Below are 21,771 nucleotides of genomic sequence, written 5' to 3' on the forward strand. Positions count from 1 at the left end.
ATATTGATCCATATTAGTTGATTTACAGTGCCATGCATGGCTTTGTTATCATCAAGTAGTATTAGGTTATGTTTGAATGTTAAGTAAATACTTGAAAAATATGGTTGGAAATCTCTCGGTAACACTCGATATATATCTACTATGATGAACTAATAATAATTTATAAAATATTTAATGCCTTCATTGTATACCTAGTAAAATAGTATTTTAGGAAGTAAAATGGATGAAAGTTATGCGTTATTAGAAAATATTTTTTTGTTCTTATGGTTTCACGAAAAACCACAGGTGTCGGCAGCCTTGTATGGCCCATTTTTGTGGACCGCAACTGAATTTGTATTGGAGTCTGCAGAAACTGGCACAATGATTCAAGGCACATGTACCTATTTTCTACTTATATATGACGTACATTTATTATTGCGCTAGAAATTTCACCCTGGCTCATAATCAACAAGTTGGATTTATTTCCTTGAGGCTATCAGTAATTTGCTTTGTTCTGCTCTATTTGGAATCATGAAGATATATGAAGTCCTTCCTTGCCATTTATCCCATGTGATATTCAATCTATCTTGACCCTCATTCCTTCTACATGTATCGCATTACTCCTTTGTATTCATATATTTCTTGGCCTATATTGTATATATTCAAATCATCTAAATCATTTCTCTCAATTTATAATCTATTGATACCATCACTATCCTTTTACAAATAACTTCATTTTTTATACTATCTTATCTTATGTTAGCATACATCTATCTCAACAATCCATATTTGTGCACATATTCTTTTCCAATCGTCCGTGTGGGCAACTTCACCCTTGAGCATGGTTTGACCGTATGGCTTGCATCCGTTTGCCTCGAGCTAAAGCACCACTCAATATTAGCACATGAAGCAAGGACGCACCGTCTACATGAATGAAATGGCACGATGAAAAGAATTGCCAATCGCCATGTACTTAATTTGCAAGCCATTCATGGAATTCGAATAATGGTTTGTCCCAAGGATTCCAGGTTTCTTCAGAAACATTTACTACCCATAGCCCAATATATCTGCTGATTGGCGACTTATATTTAGAAATCAACATCATGCCTAAGTCCGTCTGGAGCATAAGTATTTACAATATTTACCATGCAATCAACATGAAACAACATCCTTTGCTCCAGAGTCAGACATCATGCCTCCCATGATGTCCAGAAGTGCAAGAATGAACCGTACACCTAGATGCCCTCAACCCAAATTTTGTTGAAATGGAACAATAGGATTCGGCAAGTCACTCCTTTTAGGTTAGATAGCTGAAAGTTGAAAATTTCCATCAAAAAGGCCCAAGCCATCCACGAGTGGCTCAGGCTCAATTAAGCTTGTTTGCTTGAAAATAAGCTGAGCTCAAGCAGGATGCGGCTAACAACCGACCGAAGCTTTAAAAAGTTTTAAGTAAACTAGGAAAAAGCAAGTACAGGCTCCAGCTTGCCCCGAAAACTGGCTGATTTAAACCAGCTCATGAGTGAGAAACTGAACAATAATAACTTAGGTAAGGTTGAGCAGGGCACAAACACCCCTTCAATATAACCCGGCTACACCAATCCAAGCCCGAACAGCCAGAGTATAGCTGGCTTGTGGAAGGCCAGCACTGATACGGAGGAGGAGGTATGATGAAGACAATTTGGTGGCAGATGGAGACAAGTAGTCATTTCGTAGATGGCTGAACCATAATAGGTAGCGGCCTCATTTTCAGGCACCAGAGTAACCTTACCAGAAAATACAAAAGCGTCCTGCTGCTCTAGTCACAAATGGAACAACCCCGAAGAAAATGAAAACTTTGAAGCATCACACCATGAGCCGAGTAACCAATTTTGGGATAGAGAAATGGACTTTGAGGGAGACCGCAGGAGATTATCATCAGATGGAACTACTCGATACCAAGATGGGCTGGAAGGTGCTCTGTTGCCGAATAAAAATGATATGTTGAAAGTTTTTTGCGTGCATAGTCATTCACTCCTAAAATTGAACGGGTTAGAATGCCATAAATTGCAAGAACAAGTATTCTATCAGATAAAATACATTAATAATGATAAGACATGTAATCTTAAATAAAATGCTCAAATCATTTTAATAATGAGCAAATGAATAGTCTGTTCTTCCACACTAACTGGAGCATTAAATCCTCACAACTCACCATACAAAACTTTTTGGACATAACGATGCTGCCTAGGACCCAAGTTTATGGCTTCAAAAGATAATGGACCAGCGTATAATCTCTTCAACAAGCAGACCTAAAGCTCCTTGATGCATTAAGCAGCACTTTTTTCACATAATCATGTAGAAGATGGATATGTGTTAAATTTGCTTCACAGGCTTTGAGATTTGGCTAGTCATACTAGTTACAAATTTTAAAGGACCAAGATTTCAGTAAACAACCATAAATAATTTATAAGGTAAAGTTGAAGAACAACCACTGGTAACTATATGCACTCATATAAAAGCATAATAAATTCACGGACCAAAAGCTCCTATTATCTGATAACAATTTCATGGAATATTACCGGCAAAATACTGACTATATGGCTTGTTCTTGGTCTAAAAAGTACAAGAGCAAGAACTTACCCGGTATCTTTACAAGTAGTCATTGATGCCATGATATAAAATAAAAAGCATAAACCAGTGTCAGCCTGCAGCCTCAATTCTCAATCAAGAAATTTCAGTTTCTAAGCAAGACCTGCTTACCATAATTCTGACATCTTAAACCACCATGGCACAGTTGTCAGATGCTCTCAAGTAAACTTTCACAACCTCAATAGAATCACAAAACTGAAGCTAGCCTAAAAGCCCTAAAACAGTCTACCATTTCTTTCTGGATGAGGTCAGCTTACAACTTCTATACAACATACATTTGCATTGCCCTAAAATATATTTTCAGAACAGAAAATGGGCAAAGTGGAGTTACCTCACATGAAAAACGAAATGACCCTCTGTCCACAACTTCCACTTGCATAACATCTGATGCAACACCAATTTCTGCTTTGCGAAAAACAAAACCAATGGTTTGATGAGCAAGAATAATTAAAAAGCGGCATAATTTCTACCAACTAAAAACAAGGAATGAGATGATAAAAGATAACACCTTCAACAAGTGCGGCATCATTTTGGTCTTGTGTGGTAGTACTTGGATTAGTATTGCCTGGAACCTCTAAGCTGCTATCTTCAACTGGCGCTGCATCATTTCTGTCTTGTGCAGTAGTACGTGGAAAAGTATAACCTGGAACCTCTAAGCTGCCACCTTCTATTACTGCCGCATCATTATCATCTGGTGGGATAGTATTTGGAGAAGTATTTCCTGGAATCTCCAACCTGACATCTTCAATTGGTGCTGCATCCTGTTCATCTTGTGTGGCATTTCGTACTGCATCATTGTCGTCTAATTGTTTAGCTTTTGGAGAAGTCCTACCTGGAATCTCTAAGTTACCACCTTCAATGAGTACTGCATCATCTTCATTTTGGGGTGTAATATTTGGAGGTATACTGCCTGAAATCTCGAAATTCCCACCTGGGGTGCGTACGGCATCATTTTTGTCTTGTGGTGTGGTATTTGAAGAAGCATCAGGAACCTCTAAGTTGCCACCTTTGAAGAGTACCGCATTGTTTTTGACTCGTGTGGCATCCAGAGAAGCATCACCTGGAACCTGTGTGTTGCCACCTTCAACAGGAACTGCATCATTTTTGCCTTCTGGTGTGATATTTGGGGAAGCGCCACCTGGAACCTCTGAGCTGCCACCTTCAATGGGTATTGCATCATTTTTGCCTTGTGATGGAGTATTTGGAGAATGATAGTCTGGAACCTCTAATTTGCCACCTTCAAAGGATCCTGCATCATTTTTGCCTTGTGGTGGGGTGTTTGGAGAAGCAGGTGTTGATGGCAAGTATCTAAGACAATAACTAAGAAGTGCTGGCCCAAAAATGCTATACTTTCCTGCACTACTGAAAGCTATTTCAGCATCAGCACGTTTCTTGAAGACTACTTTGACACGATTGGTCTTGCTTTGAACTTCTGTTTCCGCTTCCTTCAGAGGTCCATAGCGACTGAAAATCCTGATGAGATCTGTTTGAGAAGGAAGAGGACTTGATCCATTAAAGCTCAAAATCAGTGCAGTCGGTGTGCACTCATCAACAATTTTTTCTTCCAAACTGATTACTGAACTTTCTGTTGTCAATGCTTGTTTCATTTTAGGACTGATGGTTCCAACCTGAAGATGCCGCGCAGCACCAGATATACGGTCTAATGACAAAGTGAGTGATGTTTCCCCTCCAGATTTCCTCCTTTTCCTTAGGCTTCGCATAGAAGCATCTCCTTTCCTTTTATGATCATTTGTTGAGCTGTTATGGTATATCATGTCAGACCAATAGGAATCCTGCATGTGATCAGGTGTCGACATATCAGAAGAGGGTGACTGAGGATTGACGGTCCTTTTCCTACCCCTTTTACCTCCACTTTTCTGAACATTCTTCTTTTCCTTGGAAGAACTTGAAACACAAAAACTTCTGAAATCAGTGAAGAAACTCACTATCGTTGACAGAAAACTGTATCCCTTCATAGGATCCCTTGCAGCTAAGAACAGCTGAGACAGCATTTCACCCAGGGAGGTATAGTCCTCTGATATGCCTGTCTTTAATTTTGGGCTGTCTACACCAGTGTAAGTAGAAGTCTCGGCATCAACAACATCAAAATTTCTATGCTCGGCCTAGGAAGCGCTCTTCTAAAATGTTTCACCATGGCACCTAAGGATAGGTGGGGAACCAGTCAGCTGGCTTGCAACTTGACGGATGCATTCTCCAACCTTGAAAGAACTACTAGGAGTTGGAGAGGGTGACTTGGTGACCAAATCTCCTAAAGAATCAAGCCATTTTTTCTTAGCTCTCTCTGAGTAATCAGAATCAAAATCAATAACCTTGCGTTTCTTTTCAGAAGAAAGTGACATCAAATTGTCATCAATTTTTACTGCAGATCCAATTTTGCCATCATTTACCATAGGAGAGAGAATGTTTGCTTCCATTAGTTCAGATAAGTTCTTCTGTTTTTTAGCATCCTCCAACATCTGTTTTTCTTTATTGGAGGGCCTCCCTCTGCCTCTCTTGCGCTTCCCAATATTTAGTTCCATGGAAGTAGGAGTTGAATGCTCCATAGTATCTTTCCCAAATAATTTACTCTCAGAGGGTGAAACCTCAGTATCATTCTCCATCAATCCTCCACCAGTTTGGAAAACAGGAAGTTCAAGATACCCCTTTGACCGATAAAAGGCCTTCAGCTGAGCCTGAGCTATCACAAGCTCAAGTCTGTTAGCCCCTCCAGTTGGTAACTGGGCTAAGGCTTCAATATACTCAATAGGCCTGCCTGGCTCAAAATAATCTACAACCAGAGACCTGTCAAAAACAGATCTATCAATCCCTTCTCGTATGCCAGCATTCTCAACTGTTTGGTACTTAACGTTGGCATAAGTTCCTTCAGGCAAACAAAAACAGGCCATTCCCAATTCTGTCCGCCTAGAGACTTCACCTAGCGCATCATTTACAGCAGTTACAAATGCATCTGAACTGCTCTGCTTTTCCATCTGTGAGAAATATGTCTCAAAAGGCTTCAGCTGATGTTCTTCGCACCATGCAAAAGTTTTGTCTCCAAAATATGCAACAAGGAGGTTATCCTTTTTCTGATATTTCATTGCCAAGTCTGATGCATCTGAAGGATCAAAAATTTGGCCAGGCCACCAGGGATGGCTCTTTACTTTACCCCAGACCAAATCAGAAATAGAGAAAGTATCCTTGTCCTGAAGAGGCAAGAAGTAGCTAGCATGCTGATCCTTTTCAGCAGTGGAAGTTCGAGGCCTTATGCCGACACGTTTCACAACTTGCTTCTCAGCTATTTTTGAATGTCTCTGTTCATCAACTTGCACATTCTGCTCAGCAGTACCACCTTCACCACTAACAATTTTTGCCACACTATCCACCAGCAAAGGGGTCTTCTTATCAGCTTCTGCATCTTGAGCCAAATCTTCTTTTTCATGACATGTCTTGGGCAGATAAGTTTCATCCATAAGAACCCTGGATTCCACATCCTTGTTTTGACATATGCCTGGTGAAGATTCTGCTTGAACAATTGAGTCATCACTCCTCTCAACCAGCAAACCATTGGACTGAGGTTCTCTCTCTTGATTGTTTCCAGATACATATAGCTCTGAAGCCATTAGCAAACCAGGAGTGACAGATGACTTTGAATCTTTCAGAACAGAAGCAGGTGGACATGTGTCTGCAGTTTGTACACCAAATGTACACGTTCCTACAAACTCTGATTCTAAATCTGGGCATGAATTACCCATAGTAATATCTCCTTTACCACTTGTCTTCTGATCAACCAGCTGCCTTTCTCTACTTTCTGATTCCATAATTGCACCAGTCAAAACTGAATTCCTATCCGCTGTAATAATATCTAATTTGTCCCCCGAATTCTTATTGATAGGATCTTTATCTGCACATAGTGCTGCATCAACAACATTTTCAGCCACGCCTGCTTGTGATTCTGCTGTCACAATTGGTCCACTGGCCATGAGATCATCATGAACATAAGAATCTGGGTTGTTTACCTCTACACCAGAATCTTTTCCAACATGATCTCCTTGCTCAATTATAGCATCACCAACAGGCAGTGAATCCACCCCCTTTATTTCTTCTTTATTGATAGCATTGCCCTGATTTGTGTTTGCCAAAGATGTTTGAGAAACAGAAGCTTCACGATCTCTGTCTTGATCACCACTCACCATTGACCCTTCAACCGCCTCAGTTCCCCAGCCTGCTGAGCAGATCCGTGTGTCCTGATTACTACCTAAAAAGAGCCCCCCTTCCATGTCTTTATTTCCAGCAGTACTCTCCACAAATACAGATTGGTTCTGACTGCCATCTCCTTCTGAAGCTTGAACACACGCATCAGCCAAATCATGACCTCCCTTCTCAGTCACCACACTCTGGTTCTTCTGTGGACAGGACACAACTTGCCCAGTGAGCTCCATTCCATTACTAGTCTCTGGAACCTTATGCTGTGCTGGTTCCAATTCTTGTATACTCTCCAATCTCCCAGCTTCCTCCTCTCCAATATTATTTGAATCCCCTGATAGACATCCTAACTTGCATCACCAACACTGGCTTCCAGCTTCTCATCACCACCCGAATTATTTTCTGTTTCCAACGCTATAGAACCCACATCTCCCTCAGGAGCTTGCAGGTGTTCATCAACCAAATCTTGGCCCCGAACTTTGCAATCCGAGATCTGGTTTGTGATTTGTTTCTTCATGAGTTCAGTTCCTTTCTCACATTCCACCACATTTTCTCCATCCGCCACATTAATTTCTGACTTCTGTTCACTACCCAATCCATCTTCCATTTCCAGACCCTTAGGATCTAGAATGCCCTCTTTAGCTTGAAGTTGCTTGTCCATCAAATCATGACCCTTTGCATCATTTGCTCCGCTCTGCTCTTTCTCTAAGTTCATCTCTTTTAAGGAATTCAGTTTTATTCCCCATCTCCATGACATCAACCTTCCCTCCATTAGCTGGTTCACCCTCCAAGCCATCGACTTCAACTACTCCACCTGTAGCTGTGGCTGCTGCTTCTATGACCCCAATCACACTCCCTGCTTCCTTGATATCTAATTTCAGCTCCGCACCCAATTCATCTCCCGCCACCAACTCACTTGGACCCACATTACTTTCAATGACTCGAGCCTTCCTGTCAGCCCAATCACCTCTCATCACATCATTCATTGTGCTCGCTTTCTGCTCGGGACGAAATTCATCTTCTTTCATGGGTTCGGTTCCATTTCTAATCTCCACAACATCCTGCACGTTTCCTCCCAGATCTGCCACACTCTCCAAGCCTTCAGCTTTAGCCTCTTTAAGAGGAATTCTCACCATGTTCCCAATCTCCAGCGCATCTGCTATCAACTCTTGATCACCGCTGCATCCGTCCCCCATCTCCTTCCCTCTGGAACCAAAATTGCCAACCTCCACATCTTGGAAGCAGCCATCAACCAGGCCATGCTCCTTCACTTCGTTAACCACATCACCCTGCCCCTTTTCTGCAAAAGCTGCAACTTTTTCCTCCAAAAGCTGAACACCAGTCCCATTCCTACTCTCTCCAGCATTAGCCCCTTCAGGAACAACTGCACCCGATACTTCATCAGCCCCCGCCGCACCTCCTTCCTCCCCGACATTCATTTCTGGCCTTTCAGCTAAATCACCACCACCAGAATCCACAAGTCCTCGTCGATTTTCCTCTAGGGTTTCCACCATGGATTCCCGTCTCCCTTTCTCACCTCGTCTGGGATCTGAGGCGGGCATAGATGTACTACCTCCTTCTTGGCCGCCTCCGGTGCTTGAATAGATGGCCACCGCCTCACCAACGGAAGGGCTCACAGAGATGGAAAGAGAAGAATGAAACCCTATAAACGACTTCTTTTCACCCGACTTCTACTATGGTGTCTGTGGTACGGAACAAGAAACCTAAGTCCTCCACACCCATTGTATATATACAACAATTTCCTAAAGTCTCCTAATCAACAAGCTGCATTGAGTCTGCAATTTTCTAAAATGGAAAGCAAGGAACATCTACAAAAGCCCTCAGCAACAAGTTAAGGAGAAACAGACAAATCAAAAGAAACCATGAACCACGAACTCTGAAAGTGTACTTAAAAAATAAAGACTTATAATCTTCTAGCATGTATGCCACCAAAAATGCCTTTGATATAATTGAATAATCTGAAGCAAGGACTTCAACACATGGTGGCAAATTGTACTTTAGCTTATGATAATGTTAAGTGCTGAAGGGTCAAGTTCTGATCAGCACTAGACCATCAATAAGCATATGTAGGTGCGGTGAGAGTATTTCGTACGATCTTCGTAATTAACTTCTCCTCAAATTTAAAAAACTGTTGATTTTTTGTTTTAGAAACATACACATTATATGTTTGCAACAATTTGCAGAATTTTCTTTCACTAGCAAGTTGGGTTTGCCCCCTTCCAAACGAATGCAATTTCTATTAGAGTGGGTCTTTCCATCTGAGAAGCGAAAAATTTTATTTAATAGATTTAGCATCAGAGAACAAGGGTGATCTTCCAAATCCCTTAACAACATAATATAAAGAATAAGATTATTATAAAATCAAAAATGACAAATTATCACATTGTTAAAATGGGACAAAGGAGAAATAATATACCAACAAGTATATCTGCCCCGAAATTGATATTTTGGAGAAAGGGCTTCAATATACACGATGGCACATGTTTACTTTAGCTTATGATAATGTTAGGCACTGATGTGTTCAATCCAAATCAGCACCGGACCGTCCATAAGCATATCAACTCAGCAAAGAGACTCAAGGACTTTGTTTATCGGAACCTCATCTCAAATTTTAGAGCTAAAAAAAAAAAAACATTTTTGGCAAATCTGCAACAATTTCCCAACAAGCCCACTAGGATAAATACAAAGCTGGGTCCAATTCCACCACCAAAGTGTTGCAATTTATTTTAGAGTTCATCTAGTAGTCCCACTTTTAATTTAAAAATTACTTGTAAAATCAAAATGAGATTTTCTATAGCCACTCATAAATTACAAAACCATCGCGTGGTATGAACAAGAAAATAATTTAAAAAAAAAAAAGAAAAGGAAAAAGCCGCGAACCTGTGTATGTATACCACCATATATACCCCAAAGAATAAATTTTTGAAGGGTTCGTATAAACATGGTAGCATATGATTATTTTAGCTTATGATAATGTTGAGTACTGACGGAAGAAAAGTCGAATCAGCACTAGACCGTCAATAAGCATATTTATTTCTTCGTCGTTCAACTTCTTTAGGTACAAAAACTATCTCCGAAACCATGAAAAAATATTTTAAAAAAAAATACATGACCAGTATCAAAGCAACAATCAAACATCGATAGATTGATGCAAAATATCGTATACTGAATTTCTAATGCTCTCCCAGAAGTCAGAACCCATTAATGTCCGATCAAAATTTACTAATAATCCATCGAACAGATTGATGATATAGCATTAGAGCAAAAAAAAATATCTTTAAGGAAACGGAGGTTCTAAAATCTTGGGAAAAACATAGGAATAGAGAAAGATGATGGAATGGGTGAACGGGAATAGAGAACGGTTACCCCATTTTGAGTAGAGAGGGCGACCTCTGTGGTTATCCCAGGAATAGATTCGATCGATCGCCAAGCGAGAAGTGGAGAAGAGGATAAATGGGGATTCAAGGCGCTGAAGGAGGACAGCGGCTTGATGGGGATACAAGTCCAGGGCAACGCATGGCTAGGTGTATGAATAGATGAGGATGCAAGGATCTGACGGCTATGGTTGTTTTTGGCATTTTGCCCTGGTTGTGATGAACTCGGCAAACTTGTGCGGTTCTAGTCCGCTACGTCGGCCGGCTTTCACATCCGCTTCACACACACAAGTGAAATTACGTGATTCTTTCCTCATCATCAGCATGACAACAATCTAATCTTGAATTTTAATGCAAGACAAGGATCATTTATCATGGGGTCAACACAACCAAGGGGTCTTGTTTTCAGAGGACACTCTTGCTCATCTCTTTCTTTATTTAAATGTTCACATGATTCCCCAAAATATATTGAAAAGTGCATATCCAAGGTCACACTTCTGCTTCTTTAGTCTTTAACAAACCAACACCGAACCATTGCCTTCATCCCTGTCTGAGATCTGCTTTAGGAATATTGTGAGAAAAAAAAAATAATATTTTCTAATTCTAACTGTTCAGAAAAAGTGGCACGAGAGGTTGTTCAGCCAGAATCCAGATATAAAAGGTTACAGAAGTAGTGATTTAGTAGGATATCAGATAGGGTGTTATACACATAACATATATGTGTGTGTACGTGCGTACATATTCTCTCTGGTTATGAAGCAATCAAGACTTAGCCATGAAATATTTAGATTGATGATGAGATTTTTCATATTTAGTTGATAGCGAACAATAACATATGGGATTTTTATTTTGCCATTTTTTTGGGTACAAATCAGATCCAAAGAATCGAGTAGAAGTCTCAATGAAGGATCCAAAATTGCTTCTCAAAGCTAATGCATTGACGATCCAAAGCCACGAGAGTAATATAGATGGTGGAACTATGGCATATATGGACTATTATAATTGTATTTGTCCCTAGATAGGAATACTAGGTGAATGAAGATCCATAAGGCTAGCCCTAAAGTAGCTGAGAAGAGGCTAGATGAGTATAATTATTGTTGGGTATAAAATACCCACAGCCGAAGTTCTCAGCAGGATTAACCCTTGCGGACTCCGCCCGGACTCCTACGGGAGCCGGGCTCCGCCCACAACTTCAACCGCAAGGAGGACTCCGCCCGGCCTCCTACGGGAGCCGGGCTCCGTCGCCAACTTCAACTGCCGGTAAGCTCCGTCCGGACTCCTACGGGAGCCGGACTTTGCACCTAACTTTAATTGCAGGGGACTCCGCCCGGACTCCTACTGAAGCCGGGCTCTGCCCACGGCTTCAACTCCGAGAGGACTCCGCCCGGCTCCCTTAGGAGCCGGGCTCCGCCCACAACTTCAACCGCAAGGAGGACTCCGTCCGGACTCCTACGGGAGCCGGGCTCCGTCGCCAACTTCGACTGCCGGTAAGCTCCGTCCGGACTTCTACGGGAGCCGGACTTCGCATCTGACTTTAATTGCAGGGGACTCCGCCCGGACTCCTACGAGAGCCGGGCTCCGCCCACGGCTTCAACTCCGAGAGGACTCCGCCCGGACTCCTACGGGAGCCGGGCTCTGCCCACAACTTCAACCGCAAGGAGGACTCCGCCCGGACTCCTACGGGAGCCGGGCTCCGTCGCCAACTTCAACTGCCGGTAAGCTCCGTCCGGACTCCTACGGGAGCCGGACTTCGCACCTAACTTTAATTGCAGGGGATTCCGCCCGGACTCCTACGGGAGCCGGGCTCCGCCCACGGATTCAACTCCGAGAGGACTCCGCCCGGACTCCTACGGGAGCCGAGCTCCGTCCACAACTTCAACCGCAAGGACTCCGCCCGGACTCCTACGGGAGCCGGGCTCCGTCGCCAACTTCGACTGCCGGTAAGCTCCGTCCGGCTCCCGTAAGCTTCGTCCGGACTCCTACGGGAGCCGGACTTCGCACCTGACTTTAATTGCAGGGGACTCCGCCCGGACTCCTACGGGAGCCGGGCTCCGCCCACGGCTTCAACTCCAAGAGGACTCCGCCCGGACTCCTACGGGAGCCAGGCTCCGCCCACAACTTCAACCGCAAGGAGGACTCTGCCCGGACTCCTACGGGAGCCGGGCTCCGTCGCCAACTTCAACTGCCGGTAAGATTCGTCCGGACTCCTACGGGAGCCAAACTTCGCACCTGACTGTAATTGCAGGGGACTCCGCCCGGACTCCTACGGGAACCGGACTTCGCACCTGACTTTAATTGCAGGGGACTCCGCCCGGACTCCTACGGGAGCCGGGCTCCGCCCACAACTTCAACCGCAAGGAGGACTCCGCCCGGACTCCTACGGGAGCCGGGCTCCGTCGCCAACTTCAACTGCCGGTAAGCTCCGTCCGAACTCCTACGGGAGCCGGACTTCGCACCTGACTTTAATTGCAGGGGACTCCGTCCGAACTCCTACGGGAGCCGGGCTCCGCCCACGGCTTCAACTCCGAGAGGACTTCGCCCGGACTCCTACGGGAGCCGGGCTCCGCCCACGACTTCAATCACAAAGAGGACTCCGCCCGGGCTCCTACGGGAGCCAGGCTCCGTCACCAGCTCCGACCGCTGCCGAACTTCAGCCGACGAATCCGCACTTTCTGGCGCAACACAGCAACCACCACGATCCTGCTCCACTTCCTGCGACGGATTCCGCGCAGCTCCATCATTCCCTGACAGACCGCTATGACGGCCACGATCCTGCTCCACCTTATGTAACGGATACTGCGCGATTCCTCCATCCGCTGGCAAGTCGCGACAACGGATGCTGCTCCACTCCCTGCAGCAGACTCCAAGTGGCGCGCTGCAGTGAGGGCCACGGATCTACTCCACTACTCCTCGCAACAAATTCCTCCTGACGGTGGACGGCCCCTACGAGACGGTTATGAACGTCGCTATCAGTCTGTTGAGCACTCCGTCTATAAAAAGGGGATCCCAGATACGTTATTCCATAAGCTCTCGTTTTTATCTAAAAACTCTGCTAAATTCTCCGTTCGAGCACTCCATTCTTGTTGAGGCAGAAAACTGACTTAGGCGTCGGAGGGTCTTGCCGGAGCAACCTCACCTCCTGTTTAGACTTCCTTTGCAGGTCCCGGCGGCGACCGCGACTCCCTCGACTCCAGCTTCTCCGGCGCAAGCGGATTTTTGCACCAACAATTATGATTATAGTACCAGAGGGCTGATAGAGCTACATGAAGCATGATTAACATCTATGGTTATTGAATGCAAAGATGGAGGTGAAAAATGAAAATCACTGAGAGTGTCCCTTTTTTTCCTTTTTAATTTTCAAAATCCAAAATCATGAAAGACATGTCAAATACTGTTCCTCAAACTTAAAGATAAGTCCAATGATAGATTAGATCCAGTGAGCTGTCACTCATGAATTGCTACATAGCAAACCTCAGCTAACTTCTTAGAACCAATCCCAACAGTTCTGATTACATTTGAAGATTAAGCCAACAAGGATTGTCAAATACAAAAATTTCTTTTCCTTTTTCGATAGGATTAACATAAGTTCTCTTATGCCACTATGTTGCTTAATTATTTAGTTTGACAAATAGGCCATTAATAGACAGACTCCACTGAGAGATTTTCATACATAGTAGCCACAGAAAGAGAGATGACAGTACAAGAAAATTCAAGGATTTCTTAATGCTATTTAAATTTATTTACATCATCATAAAATCAACAAAATAAGGCCGTCACGTCAACCTGAGGACCATTAAGACTGACACAGTCACACGTATCGAGATCCATGGTAGATTAACAGGTTAAGGATTGGCCTATCTCATGCATGACAATTTATCAGAAAAGGACAGATAAGTAACAAATATTAGCAATGCATATCACCATTTTTTGATAGACTCATAAATCAGTAAGGTACATAAGCAACCTACGTACCTAACAAGTTTTCTGTTTTAGGTCACCAATTGACTACCATCTCCTCCTCTCTTGCATTTTCTTATTGCACAGAAGCCAATTTTCAAGAGAAGGAAGTCAACCACAGACAAATCTTGAAGGTATTCCATTAGGTTTGAGATGTTGAATACTAAATTTGGAGGCAGTCCTCATCCCTAGATGTATATCTGACCCCTCAGCACCTGGTTGAAACAGAACTAGCTAACTCCATAGTTGTCCTCATCGACTGGTTCAAGCCTCCATTCACTTCCATAGTAAGAATTTGGAAGCCCCAGCCAAAACTTGAAGGCCTCGGCTGCCCTTTTCCTCTCTCTCCTCCTGTCCTGCCTTGCCTGAGAAGCATGCTTGCTCGTAAACATCCTGGAATGCAACTCCACATATATCCTCTTGTACTTAGTCTTGTTGGGTGAGATCCCATTCTCCTCCATGCAAGCCACAATCTCCAAAGCCTTTTTGAAGAATGCTGCCCGCACACAAACGTCAGCCAAAGCATCCAGCAACCCTTCATCTGGCCTCAGCGGCGGTGAGGCCTTACACCTCTCCTTCACCTCATTCCACAATAAAAGAGCCTCCCCTGGCTTCCTGGCCAGTGCTATACCATTAGCAAGGCTTCCATAAGTGGCAACATCAGGTTGACAGCCGCTCTCCTTCATTTTCTCCACAACCTTCTTAGCTTCCTCAACCAATCCCAATCTACAATATCCCTCCACCAGCATGTTCCAAGCCACCCTATCCACCTTAACCCTTTGGTCCTTGTCCATCTCATCAAACACCTTATGCGCCAACTTCGGCTGCCCCGACAGCACAAATGCCTTCATTAGCGTCGTGTAGCTGACCTTGGAAGGCGCAATTCCACGCTCCCTCATCTCATTGAAGTAGGCCAGGGCACCAGCACTGTCATCCACCAGTATGCACCCATCAATGAGGATGTTGTAAGAGACAACATTAGGCTCGATGCCTGCCTTCCCAGACATCTCTCGTGCAAGCTCCTTCGCCTTGTCCAGCTGGAGCTGCTGGCAGTAGCCCTTGAGGAGAACATTGTAGGTAACACGGTTGGCAGGCACCCTGGCACGGGCCATCTCAGGGAGCACACTGCGTGCCCGGTCCATTGCGCCCGCCTTAACAAGCGCAGAGATAACAGTGGTGTATGTGACATGGTCCGGGTGGCTCGAAGGGTCTGCCTCCTGCCGCATTGCCTGGACCATGCGGACAACATCGTCGATGCGGCCTTCTTTCATGTACCCTTTCATCAATGTAGTGTAGATCCTGGAGTCGGGTGTGTACGTCTTGGGAAGCAATGGCGGGGGATCATCATCGTCATTGGCATCACCAGAATTTGCATTCACGGTAACGAGCTTTTCAAGAAGAGTATGAGCTTCCTCGTCGCTTCTATCAGTTGGTTCTTCATCATTCGATTCCCTGAGTATCGAGCAAAGGTCCCGCCGGCCTTCCCGCATTGCCTGCACCAACCTCTCACCAGTCTGTAGATCGCCAAAGCCCACATAGGCTGCGACGAGGGAATGTAAGGTGGTGATGCAAGGGACCAGTTCTCTTCGGATCATGCGCTCCAAAGCGAATGCCAGCAGGTCTTTTCGCTCGGCTCTGGCGAGCATCTTGATGAGAACGTTGTATGTCAGGACGTCGGGCTTGGCGCCGAACGCGGGCATTTCGTCGAACAGCTGGGCGAACCTCCGGACGTCCCCCAGGTTGGCGGCAGCGTTTAGGGCTGCATTGAAGGCGGCGGTGTCGGGTCGGGCGTCGGCCGCGGCATCGCCGGGGATGCGACGGACGCGGCGGATAACGGCGTCGAAGAGGCGGAGGGCCTCGGCGGGACCGTCGTCGGGGGCGGCGGCGAGACGGCTGACGACGGCGCTCCAGGCCTTGACGTGGGGGAGATAGCCGGAGCGGAGCATGGTGCGGATAACGGAGACAGCATAGAGGGTGGCGCTGGAGCGGGCGGCGGCGACGGCGAGGAGGCCGAGGGAGTTGGCGTCGAGGCGGTGGAGCTGGCGCTCGTCGCGGAGGCGGCGGACGAGGACCTGGGCGCGGGCGAAAGCAGCCGGAGTATTCTGGTAAGAGAGCTGGGCGAGGAGGCGGCTGAGACAGGTGGAGCTGGGGAGGTGAGGGCACCGGGTGTAGGCCTGATACGCCTCCTCCGTCTTCCGCTGGCGGAGGAGAAAGAGGAGGTGGATGTCGTGGGATGAAGTTGGGGTGCCGTCACCGGGAGCGAGGGGGAGTATGGGGGAAGAGACCTGGTTGGAGGTGGGTTGGGCTCGGACGGGAGGGTGGTGGTGGTGGAAGGATTTGGTGGAGTGGATTGGAAGCTCGAAGGGCTTAGTGGAGGGAACGAGCTGGATTGGAGAATGGAGAGGAGCAGAGCTCATTGAAGGTTGTTGCATTGTTATAGATGTTCTTTATGGATGAATAATTAATTTGAAGAAGGTAGTGCTTTTTGAACTGCGAAGAAGAGGGAGGAGATGATAGGGAGAGAGGATGGAGGGAAAAAAGCCATGGGTAGAAGCATTGGTGGTGCCTTGGTTGTGTGTGGATGGATATGGGGCTGACTACGTTGAGGAGATGGTATCCTCTTGTTCGATCGATAGGATGACTGCTTGGGCTTGGGCGCCTATTTTGAGTTGTTTGGGTTCGCGGCGGGGATGTGTGAGCTTGGGTCCAAAATGGCGGCCCATATCTGGGCGTTCCCGTCAAGCCTGGCGGAAGAAAGCTACCAAATTGCAGTGCACGCATCAAGGATAGGGTTAGAGATCGTTGTCCTTGGGCTGGAGACTTGATTGATTATATCAGTCTTATGTTCCTCACCTATTCACCTTCTCTCCAAGGGTTAATACGTCTATCCACATCTCGGTTGCTACTACATTCACAGGGTCTACGCAATCCATGCTGCAGTTGTGGAGCCGGGCTGGAAGATATTGGTATATATTTTTACGTTGCCAGAACTGGAACCGTGATCTCCGGCATATTCGAACCAGAGCACGGATTAATGGCTCCGACATATTGCGACATCCTTTGAAGCATTCTCGGCGCGAAGTCTTCCTTTCATCAGGTTCATTGTTTCTGGTGGTAGCACGCAGCTTGCACTAAGCAATTGAATCTAAGAGTGATTGCCATTTTCTCCCTGTTTATTACATCTTGTTGCGGTCAATTTCCTCGTCGCTTGGTCGTCGGAAACGAGCGCCTGCAAAAGAAGTCCGTACTAACCGGAGGTGTCTCCGACGGAGACCCTCCGACGGTCAGATCAGAGAGGAGATTAGGCAACAGTAGAAAAGAATCAAGGAGCTCAACAAGAGAGAGAGTGAGAGTAAGAGTGAGAGAGAGAGTACACGCTCGAGAGTTTTTTCGGCGCCCCCCGTGGCACTGTTGCCTTCCCCGTTTTATAGTAGGGCACAGCATGGCGCCGTCATTAATGGCACCGACAATAGGAGAATTGTCAAATCATCGAGGACTGTCAAATCATCGTGGGGCTGTCAAATCATCATGGGGCTGTCAAATCACTAGGGTTGACCCATGTCTTAGGTGGGACAACGCCCCAGGGCGGCTAAGCTGCACGCCGCTGTCAGGACGGACAGCCTCTAGTGATCGTACGGCGTTTGAAGGAGTCGACTGACTGTATGTCGGGGCCTGGTCGAGGAATGCCGGGTGACAGCCCAGGGACCCTCCGACGGATAGTCGGGGGTGCTGCGAGAGTCGGATATCAGGCTCCCCAGTCTGGCTAGTCAGGGGGGAGAGAGAGTCGGTCCAGCCGACATATGTTCGGTCGGGCGGCATCGGCAGTTGTCGGTCAGCAGGGTCGGGCGCTGGTCAGGCGGGCCCGACGGTGAGTCGGCGTGAGAGGATGGGTCGGTATCGTGACCCATCGGTGAGTCGGCATCGGTGTCGGTCGGTATATCCCAACAGTTGCCCCCCCCACTCCTGAGCCTGGTGCCGCGTCAGCCAGCGCTTCACCAACATCGACAGGTGGGGCGTTGGGCGAAAGGAGTGGATCTTCATTGCGTCATGCCCTGATTCTGCTGATCTCACCAGCGGACGATCCGGACAAGTCGGTGTCAGACGACTTGACGTTCGATGATTCGATGTCAGACGATCCGGTGTCAGGCGATCCGGATCGGATGGTTCGATGTCGGACGATCCGATGTCAGACGATTCGATGTCAGATGATCCGACATCAGACGATTCCTGGGGGAACGCAAACAGCCGTCTGGCGCTCCCTTTGGAGCCGGACCGCCGTCAGGCGTCCCCTCGGGAATGCGGATCGCAGTCAGCGAATTAATTCTGAGGCACGGTTTTTCTGCCACGTGTCGGGAGGTCGTTAGGCCAGAGTCGTTCCAACAAATGAAGGCGATGTGGCCCGATCTGGGATGGGTGCGTCGAACCGTCGGGCCGGAGGAGGGTCCGGATGTTGCCACGTGTCGATCATCCGAGAGGTCCTCGTCGGTGCGCCCCCATCCCGACCGTCGAGGGGGCCTATAAATATGGGGTCACTCGTGTCCAGAACCTCACTTTTCACGATTTTGCTGCAGAGACTCTGCCCGAGCGGTCCACCCCGTTCCCAGGTAGCTACTTCTGCCTTCATTCCTTGGAAGGTCTGTCCGAGACTTTTGTTTCCTTTCGCCTTCTTCTTGCTTCTTTTGAAATCCTCTCCCCTTCTTCTTCTCTATCTTTTCCTTCTTCCTGGTTCTGGCATCATGGCCAGGACTTCTCCTCGGGGAGCTCAATCGGAGAATCCGACTGATGATCTTCGATCGACCCCGGAAGTGGAAGTCTCTTCACTTTCGGGGCCGAATGTCGATCGGCTTCGGGATCAGTATTGTATCCCGGAGTAGTTCCGACTCTTCGCCCTTGGGGCTGGGGGACGGGTCAACAATCCGCTTGCGGGCCAGGTAGCTCTATATGTCGAGGACCTCCGGGCTGGTCTTCATCTCCTGATTTCGGAGTTTGTTCGGAATCTTCTAGATTATTACGGACTTTGTCCGGCGCAACTGGCGCTGAACTCAGTTTGGTTAATAATCAGCTTTGCTCTGTTGTGTCAGCTTTTGCCGACCAACCCTCGCATCTCTCTCTTCCGGGCGTTCTTCGTCCTCCGACCCCACCCTAAAGCCCGAGGGTGGTGGCTCTTCAATCTCTGAAAGGGTCTTTCTTTCATCACTGGTATTCCATCGTCCATTCATGGATGGAAGAATCAGTTCTTCTTTGTTTCCTCTTCTTCTCCTTGGAGTTTTCCTTCCCGCTGGGGCGAGCCTCGGACTGAGGCGAACGAGAACAGCCGAGTGGAGGCGGACGACCGGGAGGATTTCTACCGACTCAAAGACATGTCGGTACCGAAGCAGAGGGAGCTTGTTACTGAGCAAGCCCTCTATGACGCTGGTCTGAGCCTGGTCCCCCGTCTAGGTACTGTCCGGTCCTTCGGTTGTCTTTTTGCTTCTCGTTCGTCTCCGAACATGTACTGATTCTCTTATTGAAAATGTAGGTACGCTGCCGAGGATGAGACCGACCGACGTCGAGATCAGACAATATGCAGTGAAGAAGAGACCGGCGTCCGAGGCTGGGCCCTCACACCCGCCGAAGAGGCCCCCGTCGTTGGTGCCGACCGCCGCCGTATCGACGGCTGATCAGTCAGAGCCGGTCATCGCGCTTTCAGTGCCGGTGGCACCACCAGAGGAGCAGCCGGTGGAGAGAATGGCCGAAAGAGCGTCAGCGGTTTCACCGATGGAGGGGGCGCAGGATGTGGTTCGGGACCCCGAACGTCCTTCGTTGGCTCCCGTTGCTGCCTCGGGGGGAGCTCAATCAAGTTGGAGCTTCCCCTCCTTCCCCGATCTACGGGCCTGGACGACCGGTCGAGGGAAGGCCCCAATGGCCCCCACAGACGACTCAAGGTCGGGGGGTCGCGCCACGTCGTCTGGCACCCGGGTCCCCAAGGGAGCGTCAGCCCTGGCCGACCATAACTTGGCCAGAAGATTATGCCAGGGGACCCTCCTTCCGACCGACGTGGAGGTTCTGAAGGCTCGACAGGTGACCGAGATGCTGTCTTCCTTTTATCCGATCATGATTGGGGTAAGTTCTGCCTCGCCTCCTTCCTTTATTGCTGTCTTTATTATTTTATCTTTCTGACGGTCGGCTTCTGTTTGCAGTTGATTTACACTATGTCCGAATTAGAGGCCGGATACCGGAGGTTCGGGGACGTCCGGACGGCCTGGAAGGACAAGGCGGCGAACGTCGAAGCCGAGAAGACAGTATTGGTCGAGCAGTTGAAGCTGTCGACTGATCGGAAGGCAAGACTTGAGGATGAGATCTTTCATCTCACAAACGCCTTGGCTGCCTCGGGGGCCGAACTCAAGTCGGCCCGCGGGGAAGCCAAGCGCAAGGGTCGAACCGCTCACCGACTGCGGTGCGAGCGGGATGGCGTCGTCTTCGAACTCGAGGCCGAACGCAAGCAGCTCCGTATTAGCCTAGAGAATCTCACCAAGGTCGAGGAGGACTTGTCAATCACCCAAGCCGACGCTGACATAGCGAAGGCGGAGGTGGAGTCGGCGAAGGAGTCATTCGGTCGGGTGGAGGTGGAGGCGAGGTCGGCGAAGGAGTTATTAGGTCGGGCGGTGGAGGACTTCCGCGGCTCCGACAAATATCGGGAGGAACTCCTGGAAAGCGGCTTTGCGTCGTACCGGATGGGGTACGAAGATGCTCGGGATGCAATCTAGGCTTTGTACCTGGAGCTCGACCTCAGCAGTATTGTCCCCCCAGGACCCGAGGACCAAGCCACAGAAGAGGTGGCCAACCCATCGTCGGGGGACGCTGCTGCGGTGGAGGAAACCATCCCAGAGCAGGTCGACGAAGAGGAGACAGCCCCGACCTCCGACCCAGTGCCGATCAGAGCGGATGCACCGGCTGCCCCCGGGCTCCTCCCGGTGGAAGAGGTCGACTCTGAAGAATAATCGAAGTCTTGTTGCTTCTTGTTTCACTTTATATACTTGTAATCGGGCTTCGGCCCAATTTTGTAGACTCAATGTATTTATGAAATGAAGCATTTTCAGCTTTCTTCCCTTTGCATGTTAAGACGCATTCTGGCTTAGAGTCGTAGAGTCGTAGGGTCGTAGGGTCGTAGAGTCATAGAGTCGTAGACCCGACATACCTTATTAGGTCACTCGGTAACATCCCAGGTCGTTAGCCGAGATAGTCGATAGCGTGCGTCATGGAGAAGGCAAGGCGAATTCCGATCACAGACCACCCGTTCTGGCGGTCGTAGGGTGCGACCGTCGGAGGCTTGGGTCGAACATCCGTCGCCCGATCGTAAGTCGGGCATGTTCGTCGAGTCGTAGGTCAAAGTCGAGTGTGCATCGCCCCGACGTGAGTCAGGCACGTTCACTGAATCGAAGGTCGACCGACCTCCAGGCACACCCCGATGACCCGATCATTGCGTAGGGTCGAATGTTGTCCGATGTGATCAGTCGAATGGCGTCCGATGCGTTCAATCGGAAAAATGATGGCAAGTCGAGTTCCCATTACCTAGACTGTGGTCGGGCACATACGTCGTGGCGTGCGATAAATGGTGGCAAGCCGAATA

General features: G+C 47.7%; 2 protein-coding genes and 1 pseudogene across 2 annotated transcripts; all 3 read right to left on the reverse strand.

Annotated features, from left to right (window-relative positions):
- Positions 1-1,255: 1,255 nt before the first annotated feature.
- LOC114914212 (uncharacterized) lies at positions 1,256-7,247 on the reverse strand. The gene is given in 3 exon segments (XM_073258498.1): positions 1,256-1,992; positions 2,939-3,009; positions 3,116-7,247. Coding segments are annotated over 3 exon segments (4,008 nt in total). The 5' UTR covers positions 7,047-7,247; the 3' UTR covers positions 1,256-1,986.
- LOC140858057 (uncharacterized) lies at positions 7,157-10,033 on the reverse strand (annotated as a pseudogene).
- Positions 10,034-13,903: 3,870 nt separating this feature from the next.
- On the reverse strand, positions 13,904-16,768 carry LOC105045804 (pentatricopeptide repeat-containing protein At3g09650, chloroplastic). The gene has a single exon (XM_073258499.1). The coding sequence runs from the start codon at positions 16,592-16,594 to the stop codon at positions 14,393-14,395; it is 2,202 nt and encodes a 733-aa protein (XP_073114600.1). The 5' UTR covers positions 16,595-16,768; the 3' UTR covers positions 13,904-14,392.
- Between the last annotated feature and the right edge of the window lie 5,003 nt (positions 16,769-21,771).

The sequence above is a fragment of the Elaeis guineensis genome, chromosome 5 (assembly GCF_000442705.2).
Source record: "Elaeis guineensis isolate ETL-2024a chromosome 5, EG11, whole genome shotgun sequence".
NCBI lineage: Eukaryota > Viridiplantae > Streptophyta > Magnoliopsida > Arecales > Arecaceae > Elaeis > Elaeis guineensis.

Excerpts from the sequence above, each read along its gene's own strand:
- LOC105045804 (XM_073258499.1), bottom strand. The coding sequence starts at position 16,594 with ATGCAACAACCTTCAATGAGCTCTGCTCCTCTCCATTCTCCAATCCAG.